Consider the following 27,559-nt stretch of genomic DNA (forward strand, 5'->3'; position numbering starts at 1 on the left):
GTGATAAGTCTAGTTACCATCTGTCACCATACAAAGATGTTGCATTATTATTGACTATATTCCCCATGCTGTTCATTTCATCCCTGTGACAGCCAGTGGCAATTTTGAGATCTCAGATACTCTGGGTCACTCTGACCGGGGAGATATCCATCCTGGGGCATGAAAGTGCAGAGACCTGGCGCTCCACCCTCACAGTTCCCCTCTCTGCTTGGAAGTCAACAAGGCCATCCTTTTAGGTCCTGGTCCATTCACGGAGCTGAGAGTGGACCATGCTCTGGAGGCTCTGGCACAAGGAGGAGACGGACGGTCCTCGGTGCTGACGGAGGCGGTTGCCTGCCTGGCTCGGACGGTCAGGGCCCTGCTCTGTGCTCGGTGTGCAGCATGACCAGGCACCCAGAGACACCTTGCCCTACCGCTCCACTCGGCTTCAGCGCCCTAAAGTATTTTTATATGAAGAACTGAGCTCTCCCAGCCTCTGCTCCACATTGCTCTCAGCTCCCCATCGTCCTGACTGTTTATCACAGGAGCTCAGAGAGCGCCTTACTGTTAGTGAAGAGGCCCCAGTTTTCTTGTCCCCACCCAAGAGGCTACCCCTTCCCTGGAGGCTTGAAGTTAGTGAGCCTATGAGTAACCACTCTGGACCATCTGCATCACAGCCAGACCCTTCCCCTCCCTGTGAAGACTCAGAGAAGATTAAGTTCCCATAAGCTCCTCCAGTCCAGCCCAGGTGTCTAAGGGGACTTCACATCCAGGCCTAAGCTGGAGTCTGCAGGGAAAGAAGTTTCCCCCTTCTTACAGCACCCCATCGTGGCGTTTTATTCCTGCAGCTGCTCTGTCAGTTGCCTTCCAACTCCTCTGCTGGCTGGGAAACTTCGTTGCCATGGCAACATCACTCACATCTCCAGTGCTCCCTGAGAGGCAGGAGGAGAGTGCCCCTCCCTCCCCTCCATCCCTCAGACTGCTCAGAGATCCTCACGGGATGACCTGGGCCTGCAGAATTGGGGTTCAGGAAGTTTTAGAGCTGAGATCCTTTATAACTGATTCTCATTTCTACCAAGCAGGCATCCTTCTTAGGGAATGAAAGAACAATTCCCAGGTCCCAGGAATTCCCCCAGGCCCCAGCTTCTGGGAAGATGATAATTCACTTTCATTGCACTCATTTTGGATCATTTCAATTCAGTTGAGCAAACATCTATTGAGTAATTCCTTTTTGCCAGGACTGAATAGCTGTGACCCCTACCTTCAAGGAGTTTCAGATGCAGTGGGAAATAGGAGATGGACACTCACAAGGCACAGGTCCCCAAACCCTTGAGACCAGATGTGTTTAGATTTCAGAACTTTTCAGATACTAGAAAGGTCATGTCCTGCTTATACTATACATTAAATAGCATTTCAGATGAGGCTTGAGGCTGAACCCCACACTCAAAATCAAATGCATACTTACATTCAGATAGTCACATATTATAAATATCTTCACATCTACATCTATCTATTTAGATCAGATTTTGCCACTAAATGAGTTTGATGAAACCATCCACTGTCAGAGCTTTTGGGATTTTGAAATTGAGAATAAAGGATTGTGACTTTCTCTAAGAATTTTTTTTAGGAGAAGCTTCTTCGTATTGGGGTTTATCTGGTGGCTCAGATGGTAAAAGCATTTACCTGCAATGCAGGAGACCCGAGTTTGATCCCTGGGTCAGGAAGATCCCCTGGAGAAGGAAATGGCAACCCACTCCAGTACTCTTGCCTGGAAAATTCCATGAATGGAGGAGCCTGGTGGGCTACAGTTTATGGGGTTGCAAAGAGTCAGACACGACTGAACGACTTCACTTTCACTTTCACTTTTCTCCGTGTTGAGACCTGGCAAAAAGACCTAGCTTGGGGCAGAAGCAGGCCAGGAATTCAGAAAACAGGGAAATTGATCTTTCCAGCATAGAGCTGACTCAGAACCACAGTGGGATATGAATATCGAGAGGGAGCGGTGCTTTCTTGCCAATGGGCAAGAACTGAGCTGGGCACTGGAGGATCAGTAGGAGTTTTCCAGACAGAAGGGCAAGAGAAGACATAGACCATGGTAGTTTATGGGTGCTAAAGTACTCCTTCTCAGAAAAGTGTTTTTAAAAGAATAGAATTGCATAGATAGGATGAGGAGGGAAATCAGTTATATGGAAATAAGACAGGAAAGGGGTAGGGCACCTTTAAAAGAATGACATAGCCCGAGGACACTACATAAACTGATTAGAAAGAACTAGATCTAAGATGGCAGAGGAGCTGCCTTCCACTTGACCTTGAGCCTCAGTATATGCTTATTGTAACACATTGCAAGCTAATTTACACACCCCAGGCACCATGATGGTTCCAAGGACAACCACAAAAGGTCAAAAAGTGGGCAGTGGTCCAGTTTCCGAAAATCCCCACCCCTTCCCTAACCCCATCCCTTCTCCCAAATCGGTCTTCCTCAATGACTATGCAGGAAATGTAGGAGCTGTAAGTTCCATCCCTGGGTCAGGAAGAAACCCTGGAAAAGGAAATGGCAACCCACTCCAGAATGCTTGTCGGGAAAATCCCACGGACAAAGGAGCCTGGTGGCTACAGTCAATAGGGCTGCAGAGTCGAATGCAACTGACCATCCACACATCCCCCAAATAGAATATCCCTCCCACTCATTAGCCTATGAAATTACCCACCCCTATAAAAACTGACAACCCCTTACCCTGGAGCCTCCCTTGCCTTCCGAGATGGCCCACACTGTGTCTGTGGAGTGTGTTTCCTCTGTGAGTAAAACTTCTTTCACTTTCCTATGGCTCGCTCTTGAATTCTCTCCTGTGCGAAGCCAGGAACCCACACTTGGCACCCGTCCCAGGGTCTCGGACATGACCTGGGATGTGACCCATGCTTCTGAGCTCCACTTTCTTTCCTGTGACAGACATGCAGTTAAAATATTTTGATAGTGATATATAAATATACATATTTCTTTATCAATGTACTCAATAGCCAGACCTAGGATCAGGTCTAAATACTAGTGTAATTTCGAAGCAATTATGAATATGAATGGTATATCAAGATCTCTGCAATACTATAATATGATCTGAAAACACTTGTGATGTCTATCAATGACAGAGTCACAGTTACTGTTAATATACTGTGGTTTATGGCCTCTATTCCAAATTGAAAGGGATGTTAAATTTCAGTTAGGAGTTAGAGAAAATAATGCCATTTTTCTTCCCCCAAACGTTCACAGACCACTGACTTCTGCCCATAGATCTCAGGCGGCAGGGTTAAGACCGCTGGTCTAGTTAGAGAGAACAGCTTGGAACAGGCTCAGGTAAGAAATTGCGGAGTGTGAACCAGGTGGGCTTGTGTGAAATGAGAGGAGATGTGATGGGAGAAAGGGCTAGAAGGGTCATATCTTGAGGAGATCAGACCCATCTGGATTTTACTTGCCCATCGGAAGAAATTTTTTGATAATGAAATTGTATTTTTTATAATGATACGTTATGAAAGGAATACATGCCCATTTATATTAGAAAGTAGAGAGAAGGGGAAAAGAGCATCATTTAGTGTTCCACTGGTCAAGGCAATCTGTATTGTGATCTCAGTTAATCACTAGTGGCCGAGGGAGGTGGTGTGGTGCAGTGGTTAAGGAACCAACCCTGGCGTCAGGGGTTGGGGGTTTGAATCCTGACTGTGCCCTCTAACTTTTCTGTTTACTTATCGGTAAAATGCAGGTGAGATAGTATCTCATCAGGTTGTTTCCAGAATTAAATAAGTCAATTCATATAAAGTGCTTAGAATGGGCCATAATTAGCACTTAATAAATATGGGCTTTAATAACCTCTTCCAATCACTCCTCAGTGCCTAACTATTTTGTGTATTTGCTTACTTGTAGCCTTCATATAGATACACATATAATTTTATATTCTGCTTCTTTCTCTTAATATTATTACATAAATATTTTTAATACTATTATAAACTGTTCATAAGCATTTTAAATGCCTAAGTAATATTCCACTTGGGTATATGACCCACACTTTAGAAAACTATTTCCTTATGATGGGGGCATTTAGTTTATTTCCAATTTTCTTTGGTAAGAGTTGAGTGGGTTTCAGTGTGGTTCAGTGGCTATTTATTGAGCACATAACTCTTGAGTCCCGCCCTGCTTGGTATGGAGGACACAGAGATAAATAAGACAAGCTTTCTGCTCTGTAGGAGCACACAGACATACGTTTAGGATTATAATTGGCCTCAGTTTGGAGAACGGATTAGAAATGAAGAATCCAGAGAAAGCCTTTAGGAGGCAGATAGTAAAAGGGCTGACGGAACTGACAGAGGGAGTGAGAAGGAGAGGCTGGTGGGGGATGAGCAGGTCAAATGGTCAGAACCTGGCTGCTGGCTGGTGTAGTTCGTGAGTAGATTCAGTGAGAGAAGGCAAGAAGAGTCAAAGAGACCACGGTTTGAACTTCAGGAGCTAAGGTGGAGGGGGGGGCGACAGAATGGTAAAATGAAGTGGTTAGGAGTTTGGGCTTTGATGCCCAAAGTGAAAGTGTTACTCAATCAATCATGTCCGACTCTTTGTGACCCCACGGACTATAGCCCACCAGGCTTCTCTGTCCATGGAATTCTCCAGGTAAGAATGCTGGAGTGGGTTGCCGTTTTCTTCTCCAGGGGAATCTTCCCGACCCAGGGATCGAACCTGGGCCTCCCGCGTTGCAAGAAGATTCCTTACCATCTGAGTCACTGGGGAAACCCAGATGGAGCTTTAAATTCAAGCCTGACACTATCATATATGACCTGTGTGACCTTGATCAAGCTACTTAAATTTTCTAAGCCTCAGTTTCCCCATCTGTAAAGTGGGGGTACTAATGAATCTTCCTGGAAGTGTGGTGATCAAGTCAGATTATATGAAAAGTATATAACAGATATGATGTATTGGGAATAATTGTAAGAGTCCTGTGGCACATCAGTACCACTCTGTGTGTGTGCTCAGTCGTGTCTGACTCTTTGAGACCCCACAGACTGTAATCCACCAGCTTCCTCTGTCCATGGGATTTTCCCAGCAAGAATACCACTCTAAATACTTTGTACGTATTAATTCACCTTAATACTCACAACATCCCTACAGGAGAGGTGTTCTTAGCATCTCAGCTCTATAGATGACAAAGAAGGCTCAGGGAGTTTGAGTAATTTGCTCAAGATCTCACAGCCAAGACTCATACTCAGATAGGCATCAGAGCCCGTGCTCTTAAGGACTGTGATTTCTGTCTCTCTGTCTCACTCTGTCCATGCTTAGTGCAGGACACCAGAGGGAAGTCCCTGTGGCAACACCCAACAGGTGGCTGAAACTTGTTTTAAACCCAGGACATCTGTCAGAATGTAGGATCGCCCGGACAGAGATGAGTGGAGGCCACAGGTAAGGATGAGATTGCCCAGGGAGAGTGAGGCATGGACAAAATCTAAATTTAGTGGGTAACAGAGGGAAGAGGAGTTGGCCAAGGAAGTGAGAAAGACCTTTCAGAAAAGCAGATGAGAATCAGGACCAGAAGGTATCATGAAATTCAAAAGAACAAATGTAATCGGAAGCGTCAAATGCTGCAAAAGAGAGATAAGAACTGCTAACATGTCCTTGGTGACCGTGGGGAAGCAGATACAGCAGAATGACAAGGGGTAGGGACCTGAACTGTAAGGAGTTGAACAGAGATGGGCGAAGTGGCTGCAAGGAGGAGGGCAGACACAGAAGGTGGCTGCGAGCAAGTGGGACAATCACAGCAGACTTGAATTCCAACACTGACTCTGACCGTTATCAGGTGTGTGACTTCATGGGTGTCACTTAACATCCCTCAGATGCTGTTTCCTTATTGTTAAAGTCTGGAACTGAGCTTCAGCCCTGGGGCTGCTGTAATTTGATGGCCAGTGAACTCAGAGCCCCTCACTGGCAGTGAGAGTTGAATTGGCTGAGATCACGTGCTCTAACTTCCGTGGCAGTAGCTTGAACTTTGATGAGCATCCTCCAAAGGTAAATCTTGCCCTGGACTTCCCTGGTGGTCCAGTGGCTGAGACTCCACTCCTAATGCAGGGGGCTTGGTTTCCATCTGTGGTCAGGGAACTAGGAATGAATGCCACATGCCACAACTAAAGATCCTGCATGATGCAGTGAAGATCGAAGATCCCACGTGCTGCAACCAAGACCTGGTGCACTTGAATAAAATAAAATAAATACTTAAAAAAACAATGGTAAAGCATGCCCACAGCTACTCTGTCACTGGGGATGGTTCTGACAGTGCTGATGAACCCCCCTCAGACACCCACCTCCCACAGCCTGCCCGTCAGCTGAGATTTGTGATGTATTGATTGGACCCCTGCCTGTGCCTTGGGCTGAGAGAAGACCCTCCCCCCACCACGGATCTATTGTTTGTGTGATAAACCACAGCACCAGGATTTGAACCCTGCTGCTCTGCCCACCGCCCGTGCCCCACGAGAGCCAGGACTTGGCTGTGTGGGCCAGTGGTTAGGACTCTGCTTGAGGAGAGAGAGCATCCAGGTTGCAGGTGTGGCTTTGCAGTTGACTCCACGAGGATCCTTGGGCTGATTCCTTAACCTCAGTGTGCTGCGACGCTTTTTAAATTTTTGTTATTTATTTTTGGCTGCACTGAGTTTTCATTGCTGTGCGTCGGCTGTCTCTAGTCATGGCGAGCGAGGGTGTGTGAGCTTCTCATTCTGGGGGCTTCTCTTGTGGCATGGGCTCAGTTGTTGAGGCTCATGGGCTTAGTTGCGCCAAGGAATCTGGGATCTTCCTGGACCAGGGATCGAACCTGTGTCCCTTGCATTGGCAGGCAGATTCTTCTTCACTGGACCACCAGGGAAGTCCCTGCCCTGACTCTTGATGTTGAGTAGGAGAAAAATGTGTCCAGAGTCAGGCTTTGAGTTTTGTAGGGAAGGACGTCTTACAGTACAGCTGGGAATCATGGGGCATAATCTGAGGGGCGGCTCTTTGGTTCTCATATCACCGTGTGTGTCTTGAGAATTGTCCTACATTCTCTCTCCATCTGTTTTCTCCTTTTTCCCTCACTTCCTTTCTCAATCTATAGCATTTTAAAATCTTTCCATTCTCTCCTCTTCTGACCACGTGCCTCATCCACCCAGTCATTCATTTAACAAACCTGAACTGGGCCCCTAGAAAAAACATCATGCTGGAGACAGGGAAACGTCAAATGGGGATTTAGAGATAAATACGGTTCAGCTCTGCCTTAAAGGGTTTTGAAATCTAGTGAGAGGAGTAACACATCTAAACAGCAAACTGAAATTGACTCATTTACAAATGTCTTGGAACCAGGGAACAATCCATGGGCCTCGGAGCCCCAGGGAGGATGAATTCCACTTAAAAGAGGTAGGAAGGGGTAAGGAGGAGGTGGCATTTGAGATGCTCCTTGACATGTAAGTGAGTGAGCATCTCCCCCGGGAGAGGTACAAGGTCATAGAGCATGCTGGTTGGTCAGGAAAGCACCTGTTGGATTCAGGGAAGGTGGGGGGCAGGTTGGGTCAGGCTCCAGGTCGGGCGAAAGGAGACTGGCATTGAAAGATGGGGCTCCTCTCTGCCACTCTCTTTTTCTTCTGCTCTCTCTCCTGCTCCCCTTAACCTTCACTGAGCTGCTTTCTTCTCTCTGCCTGCAGCATCCTCAGCTGTCTTTCGTCTCTCTGCTTGTCTGCCTTCCCCCCTCTCTAGACTCTCTTCATGGAGGTGGGGAGTCATAGATTGTAGGCCGGCTGTCTGTTCTGTGAACTGAGCCCTTGGCCCCTGCAACAGCCGTGTCCGCGCTCGCAGCACCCATCCTGCAGACCAGGCCAGGGGAGGACGGGGTGGGGGGGGGTGATGTGCAGTTTCCCACCATGCACTTCCGTCCTTCAGTGACAGCCCAGGCAATTTATACATCCTGTTGGCGGAGGCCATATGTTGAAATAACCTAGGTCATTTCCTCATTTAATGCCATCCATAAACTCTAATAAAAATGTCCTGGAGCCCAGTGGTCCAGGGGAGGAGAGGCGCTGGGTTTGGAGGGGTGGGAGAGGGGACCGGGATGCGGGTGGGCGGGAGGTGAGGGGCCGTCAGGGGAAGATCGGAGGACTCGAGGCTGAAGCCCACGCCCCGCCTGATGAGCGCCTTGTTTCCTTTCTTGCTCCCCACGCTCTGTCCTGCTGCTGGCTGCAGTGTGTCAGATTCTCCCCAAGGGCGTGGTCGCTGTCCTGGGACCGTCCTCCAGCCCAGCCTCCAGCTCCATCATCAGCAACATCTGTGGGGAGAAGGAGGTGAGTGCTGGGCCGGGGTGGGGGCACTCTCTGTGGGCTGGCAGCCTGTGCCTCGAGCCCAGAGAGATCCTGGACTCTTACAGGCAGGAGGAGTGAATCGAGGTCTGGGTGGTGTCACTAATAACAACCACACAAATAAAAGAAGTGGGCCTTGGTAGGCACTTACTTTTTTCAGTTTGTTTGGATGGAGGGGACTCAGAGGAAAAGTTTCATAACAAGACATTCAAGCTGAGCTCTTCCGAGTCTTGGGTCCCTGCGGTGGGCAGGGCAGAGGGGGTCCCTTGGTGGATGAGGGTAGAGGGAGAGGCTGGGGAGGGTAGTCCAGGGGAGGCTAAGAGGGCTAAAGTCTGAGCCCAGCAGGAGCGCGCCAGAATATCTGTTTAGACATTGGGATTCTGGGGAGGAATGCCTTTGGGGCCAGGCCTTGCTACATTTGGGGCTTCCCTGGTGGTTCAGACAGTAAAGAATTTGCCTACGATACAGGAGATCCGGGTTTGATCCCTGGATCGGGAAGATCCCCTGGAGAAGGGCATGGCAACCCACTCCAGTATTCTTGCCTGGAGAATCCCATGGACAGAGGAGCCTGGCGGGCTACAGTCCATGAGTCACAAAGAGTCAGACACAATGGAGTGACTAACGGTTCCACTTGCTACATTTCAGTGCTGAAATGAAGTTTGAAAACTTTCTTCTTTTCATAAGTTCTCTGGAAAAGAGATTTTGTTTTGCTTTCTTCTTCGTTCACCAATTCCAATGTTTATTTCTCTAAAGTGTTGGGTCCATTCTCTCTAGTTCTCATTCCCTGGGAGATAAAAATGCTCGATTCTTAGGGAAATGACAGGGCGAAGCTTTGGATTGTATTTGCGCACTAAATCTTTATTCTAAAAAAGAAAATGGAAACTTTTTAAATGAGAATTTTTATTTACACCTATATTAAAATCTTAATGAGTAAAATCATGTAAAAGAGAGAAAAAGAAGATGCTTGGGCATGAGTTTCTGAGAGAGGGCTTGCTCCCTGTTCCAACAACTCTCTCCCTCCTTTTCCCAAAGGAGAAAACAAACTGGAACCTTCAGAGATTCTACTGCTGGAAGCTTTCCTAGTCCTTCTTGGAATCAATCAGTCCTTCCCCTTCACATATATTCCTGGGAAATGGTGGCAAAGTGACACGGTAGCCCTCCAGAGGACTTCTAGACAGGTCTTTTGGGTACAGATGGACCTTGGTGGTCAGGAGCTGGGGAGGGGTCAGAGCAGAGGGACTGGGGAGTGGAAGGGTCAGTCTTGCACTTGTCGTAGGAGCCTGTAGGCTCAGGCTTCTGGAAGCTTTAGCCTTGGGAGGGTCCACTTCTTACAGAAGGACAGGGCACTTTCTTCGTGAGTTGCCTTCACGGGGGCAGTGGAGCAGCAGATTGGCCTCTGCCCACCCCAGGAGGCTCTCTGGAAGCCACTTCCTTGATGCCTGCACTTCTCTTACGATCAGAGGGCTTGGTGAGTCCCCGAGGCTTTGAGAAGAGTATTGAATCTTCTCTGTGTTATGAGCCCTGTCTAAGAATTGTTACCAGCACAGTAGAATGCCCTGTGGTCCCAGCCCCAATCCTGCAATGGGTCTTTCTTACCACTCCCTATAGGTGGAGCCCCTGAGCTTCATGCCTGAGGTAAGGTTTGTGCTGACTACTCCCCATCCCTACTCCCAGCCATCCTGAAAGATGACTCCTGCGCCAGCCCAGGCCAAAAAGAGAGCTTCTGTCCCACTGCAGTCCCTTCCAGCATCTCACAGCCCTCAGCCCCCATGAGTTGTACCTGATGTTTAATTTAAATCTTTCAAGCTGGCTCCAGGTAACAGTGCAAATCTATGGCAGGCTGTTACTTCCCGCTCGCTGTGATCTTCACCAAGTGAGGTTGCCAAGCTACCCATTGTCTCTTGTCTTCTCTCTCTGTTTTTTTTCTCCCCTCTCCCCCCTCCCCAGCACTTTCATCTCTGTCCCCTGCAGTCATCCCCCCCTCTAGTCTCTACTCCAGAATGGCCTCCTCTTGGGGTTCAGTCATTATTTTATTTCAGCGAACACATCCTTTAACCCCGCTTGGCATTTCAGGCCAGAGGTGGAGACCCCGAGTTGCACTCATCTTCCCATCCCGCTGCCTGGGACCCCGTGCCAATTGACCAGCCAAACAGGCTGTGCTGCCCAGGGAACTGCCAGACAGTTACCCCTCATCTGTCTGGTCATGTTCCTTTCAGAGCAACCTTTCCTTTCCATTCAGATTATGCATTTCTTTTAATATTTTATGAGGCTGAACTGCCTTACACTGATTCCCCTCAGCTTCAGGAAAAAGAAATGGAGTCCTTACCAAGGAGTTCATCCCTTTAAATGCTGCTGACATCTCTGCAGGTCCTGCAGCTGGCAGCTTTCTGCCTCACTGGCCTTCCCCTCCATGCTGCTCACCTCTTCCCCCGATCCACACCTCCACGGTGATGTCCTAGGATGCATTTGTAATTGCAGATCAATTACCGATTGATTTTTGTCCTAGAGAGTCAGCAGGTCTGGCCTGGCCATCCCCACCTGGACCCATCAGAGTGTCTAGCTGCTTCCCCAACAGTGTTTAAGATGCTGGACTGTGGGAGACTTCCCACCAGCCCCTTCCTAGGCACACCCCTCAGCCCTCGCCACCTGTATATACAGCCCCAAGAGCTTGTCCAGGAGTTCCTAGATTTGGGAAGAAAGGGGAAAGGGAAGGAGAAAAGGCATTGCCTTTATCCCACATGTTAGGCACTCAGCTAGTACATGCTTCACACACAGGGTCTCATTTTGTCCTCCCAAAGCTCAAGAAATACCTGTTGTTTCTCCATGTGAGCGAAGCCTAGAGAGGTTGAGCCGTTTGCCCCAAATCACACAGCAGAACCTGGAGGCAAACCCAAACTTGAAAACTCTTTCTCCTGAGCCTTCACTTTCCTGAGTCTTTTCCTGCTCCATCTCTGGGATCCGTAGATCCATGGGAATCTCTAAGGGTGCTTTCTATGGGGGGTAAGTTAGTTGCTGATGGAACTCGGTAGGCTGGATGACCACACAGGGAGGTCCTTGGGCAGAGATGCTCAAATGTGTGAGCCAGCCAGCCTGGCTACCCTGCCCAGCCCTGGCCTCCAGCTTACCTCTCTCTGTGAACTTTTTTCCATTCACGGTTCATTTGTGATTCATTCAAGACAGATTGTAAGCGTTGCAAAATGTTGGTGGGAAGAAGGACCCCTTTTGACACACCCCACCCAGGTCAATGTTAGTCTTCAGCATCTTCTGTCATTACTCATCAGGCTCTCTCCCCAGTCTGCCGGAAAATATTGGTTGCCTTCTCTCTATGGTTAAAGGGCTAATCCTAGTTGAATTCAGGAATTTTTTCCCTAGTTTCTGCTAAATCTTTACCCTCCCCTCATCCCAGTCTCCAGGGAGCTCTGGTCTCTGGCTGACTTCTTCCAGAAGCTTAAAAGCATAAGTTAGCAGAATTTTCCAGAGATCATGTCAACATCATCCCAGACTCTGGGTCAGCCCAGGCAGAGACAATTTCTGCAATAGTGCCTGAATAACCCAGTTTAGGAACCAACCAATTCACTATCAGGAAGTTCTTCTTGCTGTCTACCTTCAATCTTGCTCACTTTCAGGTTAGTTCAAATGCGCACTTATAGTAACCTGGCCCTTACATTGGGCACCCTAAGTGAGCATGAGGGGTGAGGTTTCAGCTCCATCTCTGGTAGAGACATGGGCAGCCTTTAGCTCTTCTGGCTCTGGGTACCAGGGTGACAGAATGCAATCAAGGTGGATGGCAGCTTATTACATTTTAACTTTCCTATTACCTACCCAAAAGCCTAAGCCGCCAATAAAGCAGCCATCACAGCCTGTTAATATCTATTTCTGGGAGAACAGAGGCAGAAGGCAGGGGCAGTGCCTCCCGGAAATGTCAGTAATAGATGCAGAGGGGACCTGACACTGTCCTAATGAAGCCAAAGCAGGTATTTATTTACCTGGCACTCCATTCAGAGGCTCTCTAGTCGGTTTCCCAGCATGCAGCGCTTCCCATCCTCATGTGTGTCTTCAGAGGAACACATCCCAGGCTTTCACCTAGGAATTTTGTTCAGAGTTGGTTTATACATCTGTTGGCTAGGCTGGGCTGAGGAGGCTCCTTGGTTAGTCCCTAGGGCAATATTTTTCTCTTTTTTGCCATCTCTGCTCTGATTCATTAACTACAAATAATATAAGGATTATGCCTTCAAGAGCCCTTTGTCTCGCTGCCTAGCAGTGGGCAGTTTCTCTGAAAATAAAGACCTATTGTTTTGCCTTCTCGAGGCCACAGAACTCTGCTCCACAGTCCACAGTCCATTTATCCAGGTCTCTGGCTGCACGGTTTCCCATCCTGGGTCCCGAGCTTTGTCAGCGATGCCATCTCATCTTCCTCCTAGGGCGTGGGTGCCCTGAGTCCCACAAGCCCCGTCTCCTACCAGGCAAAGGTCACTCATGGAAGAATCCACCCTCTGCAGCCTTATCTCACCCGTCCCTCTTTTCTTTCTCTCTCACTTGTTCTCCAATCTTCCCCGCTGCCCTTTTTGTTTTGGTTTTTTTCTTTTCTCCTCCTCCCAGGTCCCTCATTTCAAAGTGGCCCCAGAGGAGTTTATCAAGTTTCAGTTCCAGAGATTCACAACCCTGAACCTCCACCCCAGCAACACCGACATCAGCGTGGCTGTGGCTGGGGTCCTGAACTTCTTCAACTGCACCACCGCCTGCCTCATCTGTGCCAAAGCAGAATGTAAGTTTCCTCAGGCTGGCTGCGCCCAGACGGTCAGGTCCTGTCTGTGTCAACCCAACTGGTTTGCCCCTCCCTGGCTGGAGACCACACCCTGCAGGGGAGGGCTCTCTCTGATCTTAGATAACCAGAGGATTCAGGCCTTCCCAGGTGTCCTTGGCTGTTTGTCCGTGTGTGTATGTGAAAGAGGGAGCAGTCCAGGGGCCCCCTTTGTCAGAAACTCCCCAGGCGTGGGCTGAACAGCGATGAGCTCGTTTACAGGGAGACTGGCCAACCGCCAAGACTTTCTGCATCTGCAAATGCAATTCCCACATTTTCAGCTTCATTGTTAAGGAGCTACAAAAAGAGAGAAAGAGAGGGAAAATATAAAAGTGGATGCATTTGTATTTGATGGGTTGAAGAGCTTCTTTCCTTGGAGAGCAGGTTTGGCTGATGGAACAAGGTTCAAGGTCAATTCCTGGTAAAGTTTTTTTTTCTTACAAATGCAGGTTTTAGAAATGCGTTTTCTCTGACTCAATTTGTGACATAAATTTAGTGTTTATGAGATTTAGCTAATTTAAGCCAGCACATTCCAGCAAATCTGTGCATCTGTGTGCTCCCTGTGACAGCTGTGCACCCACATGCAGTCAGGCAGGTGCTGGCCACTGGCTCCCACCGGGGCCCAGAGTGCAAGCCCCCGGCATCTGTGTCCTGTGCAGGTTTTACCGTGCGGGTCTGGGTGGGCTGCACGGGCAGAGGAATGCCATCTCTGTTTGGCCCTCTATGGCTTCTCAGAACTGCTCAGTGTGGTAAGTCCTTCCTCCAATCTGGAATGCCCACAGCATCTGAAAACAAACCCCCCTCCCTGCCAAGGGTCAGACCCATTTCTTATGGGACCTTTGCACCTCACTGCCTCCACTTGTACATTCATTCATTTATTAAATACAAAATGAGTACTTGCTCTGTGCTACCCAAGAAACAAAGTAACTCAGTCGCAACTATGCATGCTTTTCAAATATATATTTTTTATTTTATTTGGATGTGGCGGGTCTTAGTTGTGGCACGTAGGCTATCTAGTTGCAGTTCATGGGCTTCTCTCTAGTTGTGGTGGGCAGGCTCAGTAGTTGTGGCACTGGCTTAGTTGCCCCGCAGCATGTAAGATCTTAGTTCCCCAACCAGGGATCAAACTTGCATCCCCTGCATTGGAAGGTGAGTTCTTAGCCACTAGACCACCAGGGAAGTCCCTATGCATGGGTTTTTTTATGCTTTATTTAATTATTCAACAACCCGGTGGTTTCGGAAATGTTGGAATGTCCCATTTTAAAATTCAATACAATTTAAAGTCCAGTTTCTTAGTCTCTCCAGCCATACTTCAAGTGCTCAAAAACCACATGTGAACAGTGCAGTTAGAGAACATTTCCGTCCTCACAAAAAGTTCTATCGGACAGCATTGCTTTAGATGATAAGGTTTTGTGGACAAAGCATTTTGTAGCCCCCGAAAGAGAGAGAAATGTTTAGATAACACTTCATTCTATCTCTCCCTCATGGAGAATTTCAGCACACATTAGCATGGACACTCTGAGTTGTCCTGTGGCCAAAACAACTATTTACCTCAGCATCATCCAAATAGGTTTGATCATATACCCCCAAAAGGATGCTGATCTAAAAGCCCACACAGGATGCTAGTATTTGATGGAACACACTTGGGATACATTGTGTTCCACCAGGTGGCCTTCCTCATGTGGCATCTTTGCACCACTGAAAGTTTAACAGAATCAAAGATTGTCCCCGGGAAATTTCTGCCACCAGCCCACTCAGGCAGGCTGAACTGGCTCACCCCATGCACCCAGCGGGGATGCTGAAGGACAGGACAGGCTGTAAATATGGCCAGGCAAAGACTGCTCTGAAGCCCTTGTCTGTGCTGGGTTACAGTGTCTCACCAGCCTGACAGGAAGTTCTTTCTTATGTCTAGCCACAGTCCTTCTTGCTTTAAAGCTGATCCCTGTTTCCTCTGCTTCAGCTCTTACGGGGTTTTGGGACGTGAGTTGCTCAGATGTTGGTTAAGCACCTGCCGTGTGACGAGCACTATGCTAGATATGGTTGCCTCCTAGCCCAGGGCTCTTTCCATTGGAATTGACATTCTCTGACATTCAAACAGTTCCTTGCAGATTGCAAAGCACTTTCACTTATGTTTCCCCACTTTACCTCCCTCTTTCTCAGTCATTCTGAGCTGAGCAAAGAGTCTGGGAGCTGCTAAGTGATTTGACTTAAGGTCACACAGCTGGTACATGACAAATCTGAGCTGGGGCTTCCTCCTTTCTGGCCCCTCCCACCCTCCTGGGCTGCACCAGGCTCAGGAGGGCTCAGGGTGGGCTCTGCAGGGCAGGCACAGTGTCCTTGGCAGGGCAGAGATCTCTCTGGAACAGTGCAGCCCCTTCCTCCCTTGAGTGGGTGCAAGATGGTTGAGCACAGACAGCAATCCTGGAGAGGATGAGTCTGCTCAGGTGCTGGCAAGGCCAGCCCACAGCCCAGGCGGGACTCATCAACCACACAGAGCCGCCTCTGCTCCGAGGAGAACTCATCTCTGGAGGCTGCTGAGTGACTGGCCCCACCTACCAGAGGCGGAAGGAAAGTGGGGCAGAGCAGAAGTTCAAGGGCAAAGAGGATTAAAAATCTAATCAAAGGATGAGGAAATGAGGGGCTGAAGGGAAACACAGCTCAGAGCTTGGGAGGAGACACTCTTCCATCTTCCTTATTAATGCAGGGCCGAGAGACGCTGCAAGTCAAATTAGGAACAGGAATCTAATTCTATTTTCCTAGCGTCAAAATTAGGCATAATAGAGATCATTCCCTGGGGAATCACGCTGCTTATGCTCCTTCTTCCCCAAAGTAGGGTTTTAATGAGCAGGTTTTGGACCAAGCACAGTTGTATTGTGGATTGCATTATGTTTCTTTAATGGGAAAAAAAAAAAATCAGAACATCTGTAAGTACCTAGTGCTAGTGAGCTTGGGGTAGGCGAGGTGAGGAGCCCAGGCGTGGCTGTCCCGGCCACCCCGACGAGGCTGGGGGAGCTTGCTGCTAGGAGACTTTCAACGAAAGTTGGGGTTCCCCACCATGGTCCCCGAGGCCCCTTTGGTGAGATCATCCAGCCCTGTCACAGAGTTACCTTTTGAGACCCTCAGGCTGGACCCAGAGACTCTTCATTCAGTTCAGTTCAGTTGCTAAGTCATGTCCAACTCTTTGCAATCCCATAGACTGTAGTACACTAGGTTTCCCTGTCCTTCACTATCTCCCGGAATTTGCTCAGACTCATGTCTGTTGCGGAGAAGGCACTGGCGACCTATTCCAGTACTCTTGCCTGGAAAATCCCATGGACGGAGGAGCCTGGTAGGCTGCAGTCCATGGGGTCACTAAGAGTCGGACACAACTGAGCGACTTCACTTTCACTTTTCACTTTCATGCATTGGTGAAGGAAATGGCAACCCACTCCAGTGTTCTTGCCTGGAGAATCCCAGGGATGGAGGAGCCTGGTGGGCTGCCATCTATGGGGTCTCACAGAGTCGGACACAACTGATGTAACTTAGCAGCAGCAGCAGCATGTCTGTTGAGTCGGTGATGCCATCCAATCATCTCATCCTCCGTCGCTCTCTTCTCCTCCTGCCCTCAGTCTTTCCCAGAGTCAGGGTCTTTTCCGGTGAATCGGCCCTTTGCATCAGGCGGCCAAAGTATTGGAGTTTCAGCTTCAGCTTCAGCATCAGTCCTTCCAATGAATGTTCTGGGTTGACTCTTCATGGTCACAAGCATAATATGTTGTGTATTTTCCTGGTATTGCTATACATAGTTCAAATCATCTTTTTGTTTGTTTGTTTTTCATGTTGCTTTGTCATTTCTAAGAATTTTAATGTCCTTTTTTTGTGTGACTACAAGTTCTGTGCCCCTACACCCTCTGCCACTTATGTACCACCTCTGTAACTCGGAATCAGAAACCTGGGTTTGTACTTTGCTCGGCCTGTGGGTTCTGAGCTCTGCCCTGCGTCTCTCCTGTTCCAGTGTTTAGTCTCTGTGTGGTGCATTCGTGTTCAGTTGTATCTGACTCTTTGCAACCCCCTGGACTATAACCCACCAGGCTCCTCTGTCCATGGGATTCTCCAGGCAAGAATACTGGAATGGGTTGCCATTTCCTGCTCCAGGGGATCTTCCCGAACCAGGGATCGAACCCTTATCTCCTGCGGCTCCTGCACTGCAGGCGAATTTTTTTATCACTGAGCCACTTGGGCTGACCTGTTTGGTCTCTATCCATGAATAATGATGATACCTGCTTCCTGTGGGGATAAATCCACAGTATGTGAAGAAGCTTAGGAAACAACAAAAGCAGGTCTCAGGTCAGAGATGCCTGCTGGGCCCCAGCAATTAATAAACAAAAAGGGACTTCTCTGGGGGTCCAGTGGTTAAGACTCTGCATTTCCATCCACAGCAGGCTCGGGGTCAATCCTTGACCGGAGAACTAAGATCCCACATGCCGTGGCCAAGAGAATTAAAAAACAACAACAACAACAGCAACAAAACAACAAAGAACTAACCCAATCAAACAAACACCCTGGAGAAACCAAGGGTGAGGTTTTTCCCATGTCCATCCTTGCCGTCAGAGAAGGGGGCAGCCTGGATGGCCAAGCAGGGCAGCAAACGGTCCTCCTGGGAGTGAGAAGCCTCCACCTGCCCCTCCATCCCCTCTCTGTCTCCTCCTCTGACCCCCATGGTCTGGCCCTTTCTGTCTTTTCTTGGGGCCAGGTCTAGGCGTGGGATGGGACAAAACTGAAAAGTGGGTAAAATAAGCCCACTGTTCAAGCATTTGAACTTGTTTTGTGCCCCTGCCCCTCTTGGAACACCTCGGATCCTCATCCCTCTCGCTCCATCAGAATCTGCTCCCTGGAAAAATAAGGCGTGAAGACAACACAGCTGAGGCACGGGCACTTGTCAGGGGGAGGGGAATGGAGACGTACCAGGTTTAGGTGCTCCGGGCAGAGTTCATCATCTCACTGCATACTCACCACCATCCTCTAGTTGGTGTTACATCAGCTGCCGCCCGCAAGAGTTTAAAGTGAAAGTGTGAATGGGCTTCCCTGATGGCTCAGCTGGTAAAGTATCTGCCTGCAATGCAGGAGACTCAGGTTTGTTCCCTGGGTCAGGAAGATCCTCTAGATTCACCAGAAGGGAATGGCTACCCACTCCAGTATTCTTACTTAGAGAATCCTATGGACAGAGGAGCCTGGCAGGCTACCGTTCATGGGGTCGCAAAGAGTCGGACACGACTGAGCGACTAATACTTTCACCAGCCAGGAATGTTACCATTTTCCAGGATCAAAGCCTGAAGCCCAGGGAATCAGCCAGTGGAGCGGGAAATGACTACTTATTCTTATTTGTGGATACAAGCATCCTTCGTGTCCCTGGCCGACCCATCGCTTAGGTCTTTGTGTCCTTGTCCTACAGCCACATCCAACCCCGGCTGTGCCTTTCTCAACCTCTCAATCCATCTCCTGTCCCACCTCCCAGTCTCAGAAGCCAGCCTCCCTCCTTATTCCTTGAAAAGCCAGCCTGCTGGCTTTCACATTGATCCATCCCATCACATCCTGAGCAATACTAGTAGGTTCCCCAGGCCCCCTCTCAGCCTTGGACTTGGGAGCTTGACCCGCTGCTGGGCTAAGGGTCCTGCAAGATAGGGAGGTCAGGGTGGAGGTGGAGGGGAAGCTGGGGAGAAAGCAGCTTTGAACCCCTCTGGTGGCAGCTGCCTCTGACAAATACCTTAGTTCCATTAAGGGGTTCCTAGTGGCTCATACGGTAAAAGAATCTGCTTGCAGTGCAGGAGACCAGGGTTCCATCCCTGGGTCAGGAAGATCCCCTGGAGAAGGGCATGGCTACCCACTCCAGTATTCTTGCCTGGAGAATCCCATGGACAGAGGAGCCTGGCAGGCTACAGTCCATGTGATCGCAAAGAGTCAGACATGACTGAGTGACTAACACACTACACTTGGTTCCATTAAACAGGTAGAGGTAAGGTAAACAACAATTGGAAAACGCCAGACTGCACTGAAAAACTGCTGATGTGCTTAATGTAACTAAACCACCCTTCCTCTTCTGCAGATGTTTTCCACTTCCTAGAATAAAAAAAGGAACTTTTTCTAATTCATAAAGAATCTCTGGGCTAGAAAGACACCAACATCTTTTGTAGTTCAGCTCTCCAACCACTGATTTAATTTCCCCTACAACCATCCTCAAATGGGGCTTCAGTCTTTCCTTGATTACCTCCAGCCATGGGGAACTCACTCCCTCACAATGTAGGCCACTGCCTCTTTAGAGAGCTCCAGCAGTTTCTTCCTTACATTGAGCTAAGTGCGGCCCCCTGCAAGTTCCATCCATTCACTGTTCCTGGGGGTAGTCCTTGACTATAAGTCAAGAGAAAGTGTGTCTTATGACAGCCCCTCCCCTCTTCCTCAGGTAGGGCACCCCTTCCTTCAGCGGTTCCTCAAGTGACATAGTGTCTGCTCCCACCTGGTACTGCTTCTCCCTTGACTTCTTAGGAGGGAATCTCTCTCTCCCTCTCACAGCCTCTGCTCAGTCCACCAGCAAGCACCGTGCACCCTGCCTCACACTGGGGCTGAGCTGCCGAGTTTGAAATAGGATCCCTACCCAACACTGTGAAATAATTAGACTACATGTTATCTGTTGTAATATATGCATATATGCGTAAGCATATGCTATCAAATGTTTCTTATGGTTTATAACCAAGGGCTGTATCCTGAGAATTGGATAATAAATCCTGAACGAGTTGGAAGAAGAGAGAAGGGGAGGGTGGGGGCTGGAGATTGGAGAGGGGGTTTTGGGGGGGAGGGGACGGGGTGAAGGACAGTTAGGATGTGAAGGGGTGGGGGAGGGGTGGATGAAAACCAGCTTTGTGAGGCACCTTCTAGGTGACAGTCACTGATCTGCTCATTTGACTCCCCCTGTAAGGTAGTCATCACCTGTATCTCATGGATGAGTACACAGAGGGGCAGGGGGCGGAGGGAGGGCAGGAGCTGGGGTTCGCTGACCTCGTGCTCTTCTTGCTACTTCAAGCTCAGAGCAGCCTGGGAAGGGGAGTGACTCCTAGGAGATCCTGGGTGAGGTGGCAGACCTCCCAGGGACCCTTCTCCCCTGCCTCCCAGCAAACAGTGTTGAATGAGATGCTGCTTCTTGTTTAAAGGGCAGCAGAGCACCCCCCAGGGGCAGTGGGGGTGGGGCGTGTGAGCATTGTTGGGAGCAGGGTCACCAGTTTTCCTGGCACCTGGGGGACCTTTCTCCCCGGGAGCTCAGTGCACCTGCCAGCTTTCAAGGGATGCAGGGTCCCTGGGCTGCCTTTTCCAGGCTGCACCACGCTGTGTGTAATTGTGCTGTCACTCCCCAGGCTTCCGTCTCGTCCCACTGAGTTTCATTGCCTATCTGAAGGATCCCAGGGCATTTGGCCTCTCTCCCAGTCGAACTCCAGAGAGTCTCCCTGCTGCATTCCAGGCCCGGTGGGGAGTTCACCCTCACCACCCCTCCCTTGCTCATACGTCCAGCTGCTCCCCTAGAGCATGTCCTGAGGACAAATCTTTCCTTGAGCCAAGGAGCTGGCCAAGACTCCAGCAGCTCCAGTCCTGTGGCCTCCCTGATCTCCTTGTCCTTTTGATCAGGTGCTCAGACCTTTGTCTAAGTGAGATCTTGCTTTTCACAACATCTCTATGAAGATGTGACTATTCTCTGCATTTTACATATAGGATGCAATGAAGCTGTCCCATAGAAAACCAGATTTTTAGGCCACCAAACAAAATAGGGATACGATTTGGGGTTTTTAAAAATGTTTTATTGGAAGATAGTTGATTTCCAATGTTGTGTTTGTTTCAGGGATACAGCAAAGTGGATCAGGTCTACATATACATATATTCACTCTTTTTTTAGATTCTTTTCCCATATAGGTCATTATAGAGTATTGAGTGGAGTTCCCTGTGCTGTGCTGTAGGTCCTTGTTATCTATTTTACACACAGTACTAGGGATATGATTCGAACTTTGCTATACACTTAGCTGGGGCTTCCCAAGGTGACACTAGTGATCAAGAACCCACCTGCCAATGCAAGAGCCACAAGAGATGTGGGTTCAATCCCTGGATTGGGAAGATCCCCTGAAGAAGGGCATGCCCACCCACTCCAGTGTTCTTGCCTAGAGAATCCCATGGGCAGAGGAGCCTGGTGGGCTATGGTCCATAGGGTAGAGTTGGAATGCAAAGAGTTGGACACAATTGAGCGACTGAGCATGCATACACACACTCAGCTAGAGGTTCCTGGCCTCTGTGACCCTGGAGGGCAGGGTCTGTACCTGACCCATCTTCTCTGCTGGTGTCTTGTCAGCCCAGTGCCTGGCACTAGGACAGTGAGTGTTAGATGAACAGACGCCTCTTCTTCTGCCTCACTAAGCCGCCATTCCTGACCTTTGTGTTCTTATGGAAATAAGTAGATACAACAGAAGCAATGCTGATTCCATGCATGCCAGTTCCCAGCCTGCTTTCACATAGGATCTCAGTGAGTTCTCACCTGTTATGCCCATTTTACAGATGAAGCTTGAGACTTGAAGAGGTTAGTTGGTTCTCAAGGTCACACAGTTAGCGACAGTTGACCGTGAGCTTGAATCCAGATCTTCTGCATCAAAGTTGGCAGGAAGAGCCCTGGCAGCTTCGGTGCCCTTCTGGATGGAGGGTGGTGGTATGGAGCCGTGAGGGGCACAGATAGCATCAGGGGGTCTAACAAGCCTCCGCTGAGGCCTGTTTGGAAAGGAAGGAAAAACCAAGTCAACTCTGGGCTTGCACAGCCTGCATTTCTGAAAACTCTTTGTGAAGGACAGGCCCTCCAGGGGCTTCTCAACCCCTACCACAGCCCCAGTTCCTTGGACCACCTTTTCAGGACCCAGGGTGGGGTGGGAGTTAGGGATTGGCCCCACCTGCCAGGGTTCCAGTCTCCATCACGCCAGGCCCACCCTGCTCCCTCTCCCTTGTTCACAAAGCACACCAAGGCTTTCGCCCCTAAGTCCAGAGACACATGAACCCACGCCTCCCTGGGTTCTGTGCCTGCTCCTTCTGGTGTGTTTTATCCTAAGAGGAAGTCTGGTCTCAGGGGAAGAGGGTGGGATGGAGATGAGGAAATCGAATTCTGGTCCCAGCTGTTTTCCTGGGCACAGCCTGTCACTTTTCTACAAAATGAGGAAGGTGGTACAGTGCTCTCTATTTTTGTCTTTTTTCAATATTTATTTACTTGGCTGTGCTGGGTCTTCGTTATGGCACTGGGGATCTTTGATCTTTGTTGCAGCATGCAGGACCTTTGGTTGCAGCTTGCGAATCCTTAGTTGCAGCAAGTGAGATCTAGTTCTCCAACCAGGGAGGGAACCCGGGCCCCCTTGCATTGGGAGTGTGGAATCTTAGCCACTAGACCACCAAGGAAGCCCCTACAATGCTCTTCAGATGCCCCCTCATCTTACCTTTTGGTCCTCCAGGATCAGGAGGGAGTTTAACCTGCACAGGGAAGAGGCTTCTTCAGAGTCATGTTCATGACCTCCCTGCATTTACTATTCCTTAAACCAGTGCAGACACCAGAGCACCAGGCTCTTTGACTGCTTAGAGAGCATCCCTCCCCAGGCCATCCACCGTGTGTAGTGACAGTGTCTGGGAGAGTTCCTCCTCTCCTGCCTCCTGCTCGCCTCTGTTCTGTGGGATTGGAATACTTTGTATGATCTTGGGAGGACTTAAACGAGATGAGCCATTAAAATGTTTAGCCCATTACCTGGAATGCAATAAAAATTCAATGAATGTTGCTCTTGTCATTGATTGGCTTTGGGGAGCAAATGCCTGTAGGTCTCTTTCCATTGGAATTGAGACCACTGTCTTCCCAGAATCCCTTCTCCCACGTGCTCGGCAGCGAATAGCAAGGGCCTGGCAGAGTCCTTTGCTCAGGATCCCCAGTTGTTCTGGGCCCCCCGACTGCCTGCTGGGGTGCAGTTCAAAACCTGTTCTTTCATAATCATAACAATACCTTGTCTCAGAGCAGCCCCTGTGCTCTGAGGAGTTCAAAGTGTTTTGCTAGATCTGTTTTCTGGGCCTTGTGACCTGGAGGGAGCTGCTCCCTGACCTCCACCATGGAAATAAGAGCTGGATGTAACATTCATGAGGGTTCCCCATGTGCATGCTCCGGCCTAACCACTTGATGCCAGACCCAGGACCCTGCCTCCCTCCCGAGTTTTCGCTTGTCTGGCTTTGGCTCCCGTGTCTCGGAGGCAGCACCATGGACCCTCAGGGCCTTCATCCTCTCTTCCCCTCCAGGCCTTTTAAACCTAGAGAAGCTACTCCGGCAATTCCTTATCTCCAAGGACACACTCTCCGTCCGGATGCTGGATGACGCCAGGGACCCCACCCCGCTCCTCAAGGAGATCCGAGACGACAAGACCGCCACCATCATCATACACGCCAACGCCTCCATGTCCCACACCATCCTCCTGAAGGTGGGCGCCGGGCTGGGCGGGTGCTGGTGGGTGCCAAGCATCCCCCTCCCTCCCTCTGCCTCTGAGCTGACACTCTGCTCCCTTCTCGCCTTGGGTGTCTGCCCTGGGCCGAGGTTGAAGGAGCCCTGGGCTGGATCTCTCACCCCGACTGTGTGCTTCAGTTCCAGTGAACGGTTCCTGAAAGCTAAGAGGAAAAAGTAGGATGATGCAACTTCACAGAGACATGGTGGGGTGGGCTACTTGGGGGCTGAGGCTATTTGCCAGACTGAGCAGAGGCATCTCCATATTCTGACAGCCAGGGCTGTCTCATTCGTGTGTATTACTGAATACCGGCCCTGTGTGTAATCTTTACACGTGTTCTATCATTTACCGAGCGCTGCCGTGTCATTTTTCAATGTAATCCTCTCCATGACCACACGAGGTGGACATGATAGCATCCCCCGGCAGTGGAAGAAACTGCGAGTCTGGGAGATGAGCAGCTTTGTCCAAGGCCAGCCCTGTGAGGGGCAGAGCAGAGCCTGCCTTGGCTCTCTTCACAGGAAATCAGTCCATTTCTCCCCTCGTCTCTGCCTGCTCCCAGGGACACAGAGACCAGCCCCTGAATCAATGATTACACATGGAAACTGGAACTCTCTGAGTGAGGCCAATCCAAGCGAGAGAGACAGAGACAGAGGGAGAAAAGTCAGTGCCTGGGGGTCCACGCTAGACAAACAGCTTCGATCATCTGGGCATCCTTGGAACCACTGGGACTGTGTCTTGGGCTGCTGTCTGGGCTAAGCAAGCAACCCCAGACAGAGTGGACCCTGCCAGGCTCTGCCCTGGCTCCAGCAGCTCCCCCAGCCTCTCTGGGCACATTGCCTCCTCTAGTGCCATTTTAATTGCACATTTAAGTGCAGCCCGCCGTCTTCCACTGGGGGAGTGAGGTTCCTCATTAACCTCCGCAGGGCCTCAAGGAGCCCAGCAGATGCAGGATGATTCTCTCTTCCTCTCCCTCCCTCGCTCTCTCCTCACCTCCCCACCCCAGCTAGTTTTGTCTCAGAATTAATAAGAGATTTGAATGAAATTTCTCTGAGTACCGAGGGCTGTCCCTTCAGCCTGTTGCTATAGTAATTTTCTGCAGCTCCAAACCCACGTCTGTCTGTGTGGGTATACTCAACTCACAGACACACACTCCAACATACAGTTTTTCTCTTTCTCTTTCTTCTCTTGTGTCCGGAGCTGTGATTAATGAAGTCATCAAGGATGGAAGCGCTCCTTTAAGTTTCAGGGCATGAGAGATGCAGGCTGAGGAGTTCTCAGGAGGGTGGGGAGGACTGAGGAGTAGGGAGCAAGATAGATGTCCCTCAGTCCCCCTGCTAAGGGCAGATCAGAATGTATGTTTCCCCTGCAGTAGCTGATTCCTGCCTGGACAGGCCCCAGGTAGAAGCCTTTTGGGGTCAGCCCTTGCCCAGGAATATTTCCTGGCTCCAGCATATGTGGTTGCCTCCCTCCCTTTTAAAAAATATGTCTAGTTCATTGTTGAAATCTCGGAAAGTACAGAAAAGCCCAAAGGAAAAAAATAAAAATCATTCACAATTCCATCACCGAGCGAGAACCACTGTGAAATTTTGATATCTAGTCTTTCTGTCCTTAGAGACACATTTTTTTTTCCTTTTCCAAAATTATTACACCCTGCACATACTCTTCTGGAACCGGTTTTTTTTTTTCCACTTAATTATATGCTATGCATTTTTTTCTCATGTCATGACATATTTTTCTACAAATATTTTAATGGCTGCATCATTTCTTATCATATGGATGTACCATAATTTATTTAACCATCTCTTTATTGTTGGAGATACAGGTTGCCTTCAATCTTTGCTGTAATAAATAATGTTGGAATGTACATCTTTGTACATAAACCTTTATGCACATTCATGAATATTTTCAGGGCATAAATTTCTAGGAGTGGAATTACTGAGTTAAAGTTATGCATGCTTTTAAGGTTTTTGATATGATTTGCCAGCTTGCCTTTTTAGCAAGTCTGTAAGGATTTACACTCCCACCAATGGTGTATAGGTGTCTTATAGCACCCTTGCCAGTACTGGGTATTTTCATTAAAAACGTTTTTAATTTCTTTTTTATGGCTGTGCATTTGAAGGAAATTCCCTTGTAATGACCATTATTAGCAAATGGTTCTGCTGGGTGGCCAGTGGCAGGCTTTCCTGAGGTCATCGATCAGCCCCAGCCCATGTAACCTTGGAACCAAACTCATCAATGAGCAGTGAGGTTTTGGGAAAGCTTGTCCCCATTTGAATTCCTAGAAACCCCAGCAGGCTGACCTTGTATCCATCCTGGACTCGATCGCATGCTTCCCTGAAGCTCCAGGCTCTTCCTTCATGAGGTTACAACCTGGCCTTGAGGGAAGATAGACTCAGCGTGGGAAGCAGTACGATCAGAGGGCGCCCGGAGCTTCTGGGAGTCTCACTGTGCGCTCGTGAGCCTGGCCTCGGAGCTTAGCAGCACTCCACTGTCTCTTGGTTTCAGGAGGATTTTCAGAGTAATCCCCTGCTTTATTGAGCTGCTGTTCCAGCAACAAATTCCATGTTTACCCAGAATTCAGGTCTTAAAAACCAAGGATCTCTTGTGTTTTATCTTTAGGACAACAGATTTCACAAAGTGGGTTTTAACCATCCAACTGTGCCCTTTCTCAGCCCCCTGCCCCCTACCCATCCCTGGAACCAGGGAGCCCCCATCAGCCTAGGCAGTAGTCAGAGGCAAGGGCATTATTATATGGATAATTCGGGGAGGGGGGGTTGAAGAGGTGGAGGTGAGCACCATGCCCCTGTCCCCAGAAGTGGAGGAGTTGCTGTAGCTTTGCTAGAGGAAGGAGGGGCCTTGAGCTCCATCACAACTCCTTGTAATCTTGCCCCAGTTGCCTCAATTTCTTATAGGGATGGTGGTGATATATTGGGCTGGACAAAAAGTTTGTTTGAGTTTTTCTGTAACTTGGAAAACCTGAACGAACTTTTCGGCCAACCAACCTAATAATTATCCCAGCCTGTCCTTCAAGGAGCCTATGAGAATGCTCACACGGTTATTCGAATCCCTGGGGAGACAAATACAATATAAAGGGAGAAGGCAATCATCCCTGGCTTTGTTTAACGCCCTCCACCCCCATGCACCTCAACAGTGATGACAAAAGTGGCTTCCTAGTGGCCCAGGGCTGCAGGCTACATGATGAAGATCTATCCGACTGTCAGGAGGGATGGGGGCCCTGGAGAGAGCCGGGCTCATTATTTCCATGATCTCCTTGTTGGCCTCTCTAGCACCTGTCGCACTCCAAGCCAGGCACACGTCATGGAAGGTTGCTTATAGAGGTCTTTATGATGCTGCAAAGATCAGGCAAAAGGAGGCCCATCTGAACTAGCAGCTCCCAACTGTGGGCTGAGACTCCCTGGTGCACCATCACCAAGGGTACATCACAAGCAACTTGCTCCTCACTACTAACAAAGGACCACAGTTTGCAAATGATTCACCTCTTTCCAGCATTACTGCAGATTGAAGAATATACCTATGAGGCATACTCACTCTCACCCTGACGAGGGTGGAATTAATTTGGGAATTGCCTACAAGCCACACTTTCCTGTCCACGCCTTGGCCCCTAAGAGAAGTGTGTCAGTAATTCCATCAATATCATAGTTCTCCAAGGGGAGTGTTAGGCTGCCTGGCTTTAATTTCATCTTTTCCATGTATGAGATATGTGATCTTCTGGACAAGCTGCACAGCCTGTGGTGCTTCAGTTTCCTCAGCTGTCTAAAGGGGGGTGGTGGACGAGTAATAGTGCTGCCTCATCAGGTGAACCCAAGCAAAATGCTGTCCCGTGCTTGGTGTGGACTAAACAGTGAGTAAGTGTTAGCCATTGGTATTGTTAATAGTTGTGGAAATAATTATTATAGTCTTCTCT

At 49.2% G+C, this 27,559-nt stretch overlaps 1 protein-coding gene across 6 annotated transcripts in view; it reads left to right on the forward strand.

Annotated features, from left to right (window-relative positions):
• Positions 1-27,559, forward strand: part of GRIK4 (glutamate ionotropic receptor kainate type subunit 4) — a 492,838-nt gene that overhangs the window by 313,003 nt on the left and 152,276 nt on the right. For 5 of the 6 annotated variants that reach the window (XM_081541612.1, XM_081541613.1, XM_081541610.1 and 2 more), the window contains exons 4-6: positions 8,204-8,301; positions 12,916-13,081; positions 23,435-23,613. In XM_081541612.1, coding sequence (XP_081397738.1) covers positions 8,204-8,301; positions 12,916-13,081; positions 23,435-23,613 — 443 coding nt within the window. Of the gene's footprint in view, positions 1-8,203; positions 8,302-12,915; positions 13,082-17,538; positions 17,671-23,434; positions 23,614-27,559 lie in introns of those variants that run through there. The other variant, XM_081541614.1, reaches the window with a different exon arrangement.

Source organism: Giraffa tippelskirchi, chromosome 11 (genome assembly GCF_054371585.1).
Source record: "Giraffa tippelskirchi isolate mGirTip1 chromosome 11, T2T-mGirTip1v1.2.pri, whole genome shotgun sequence".
Lineage (NCBI taxonomy): Eukaryota > Metazoa > Chordata > Mammalia > Artiodactyla > Giraffidae > Giraffa > Giraffa tippelskirchi.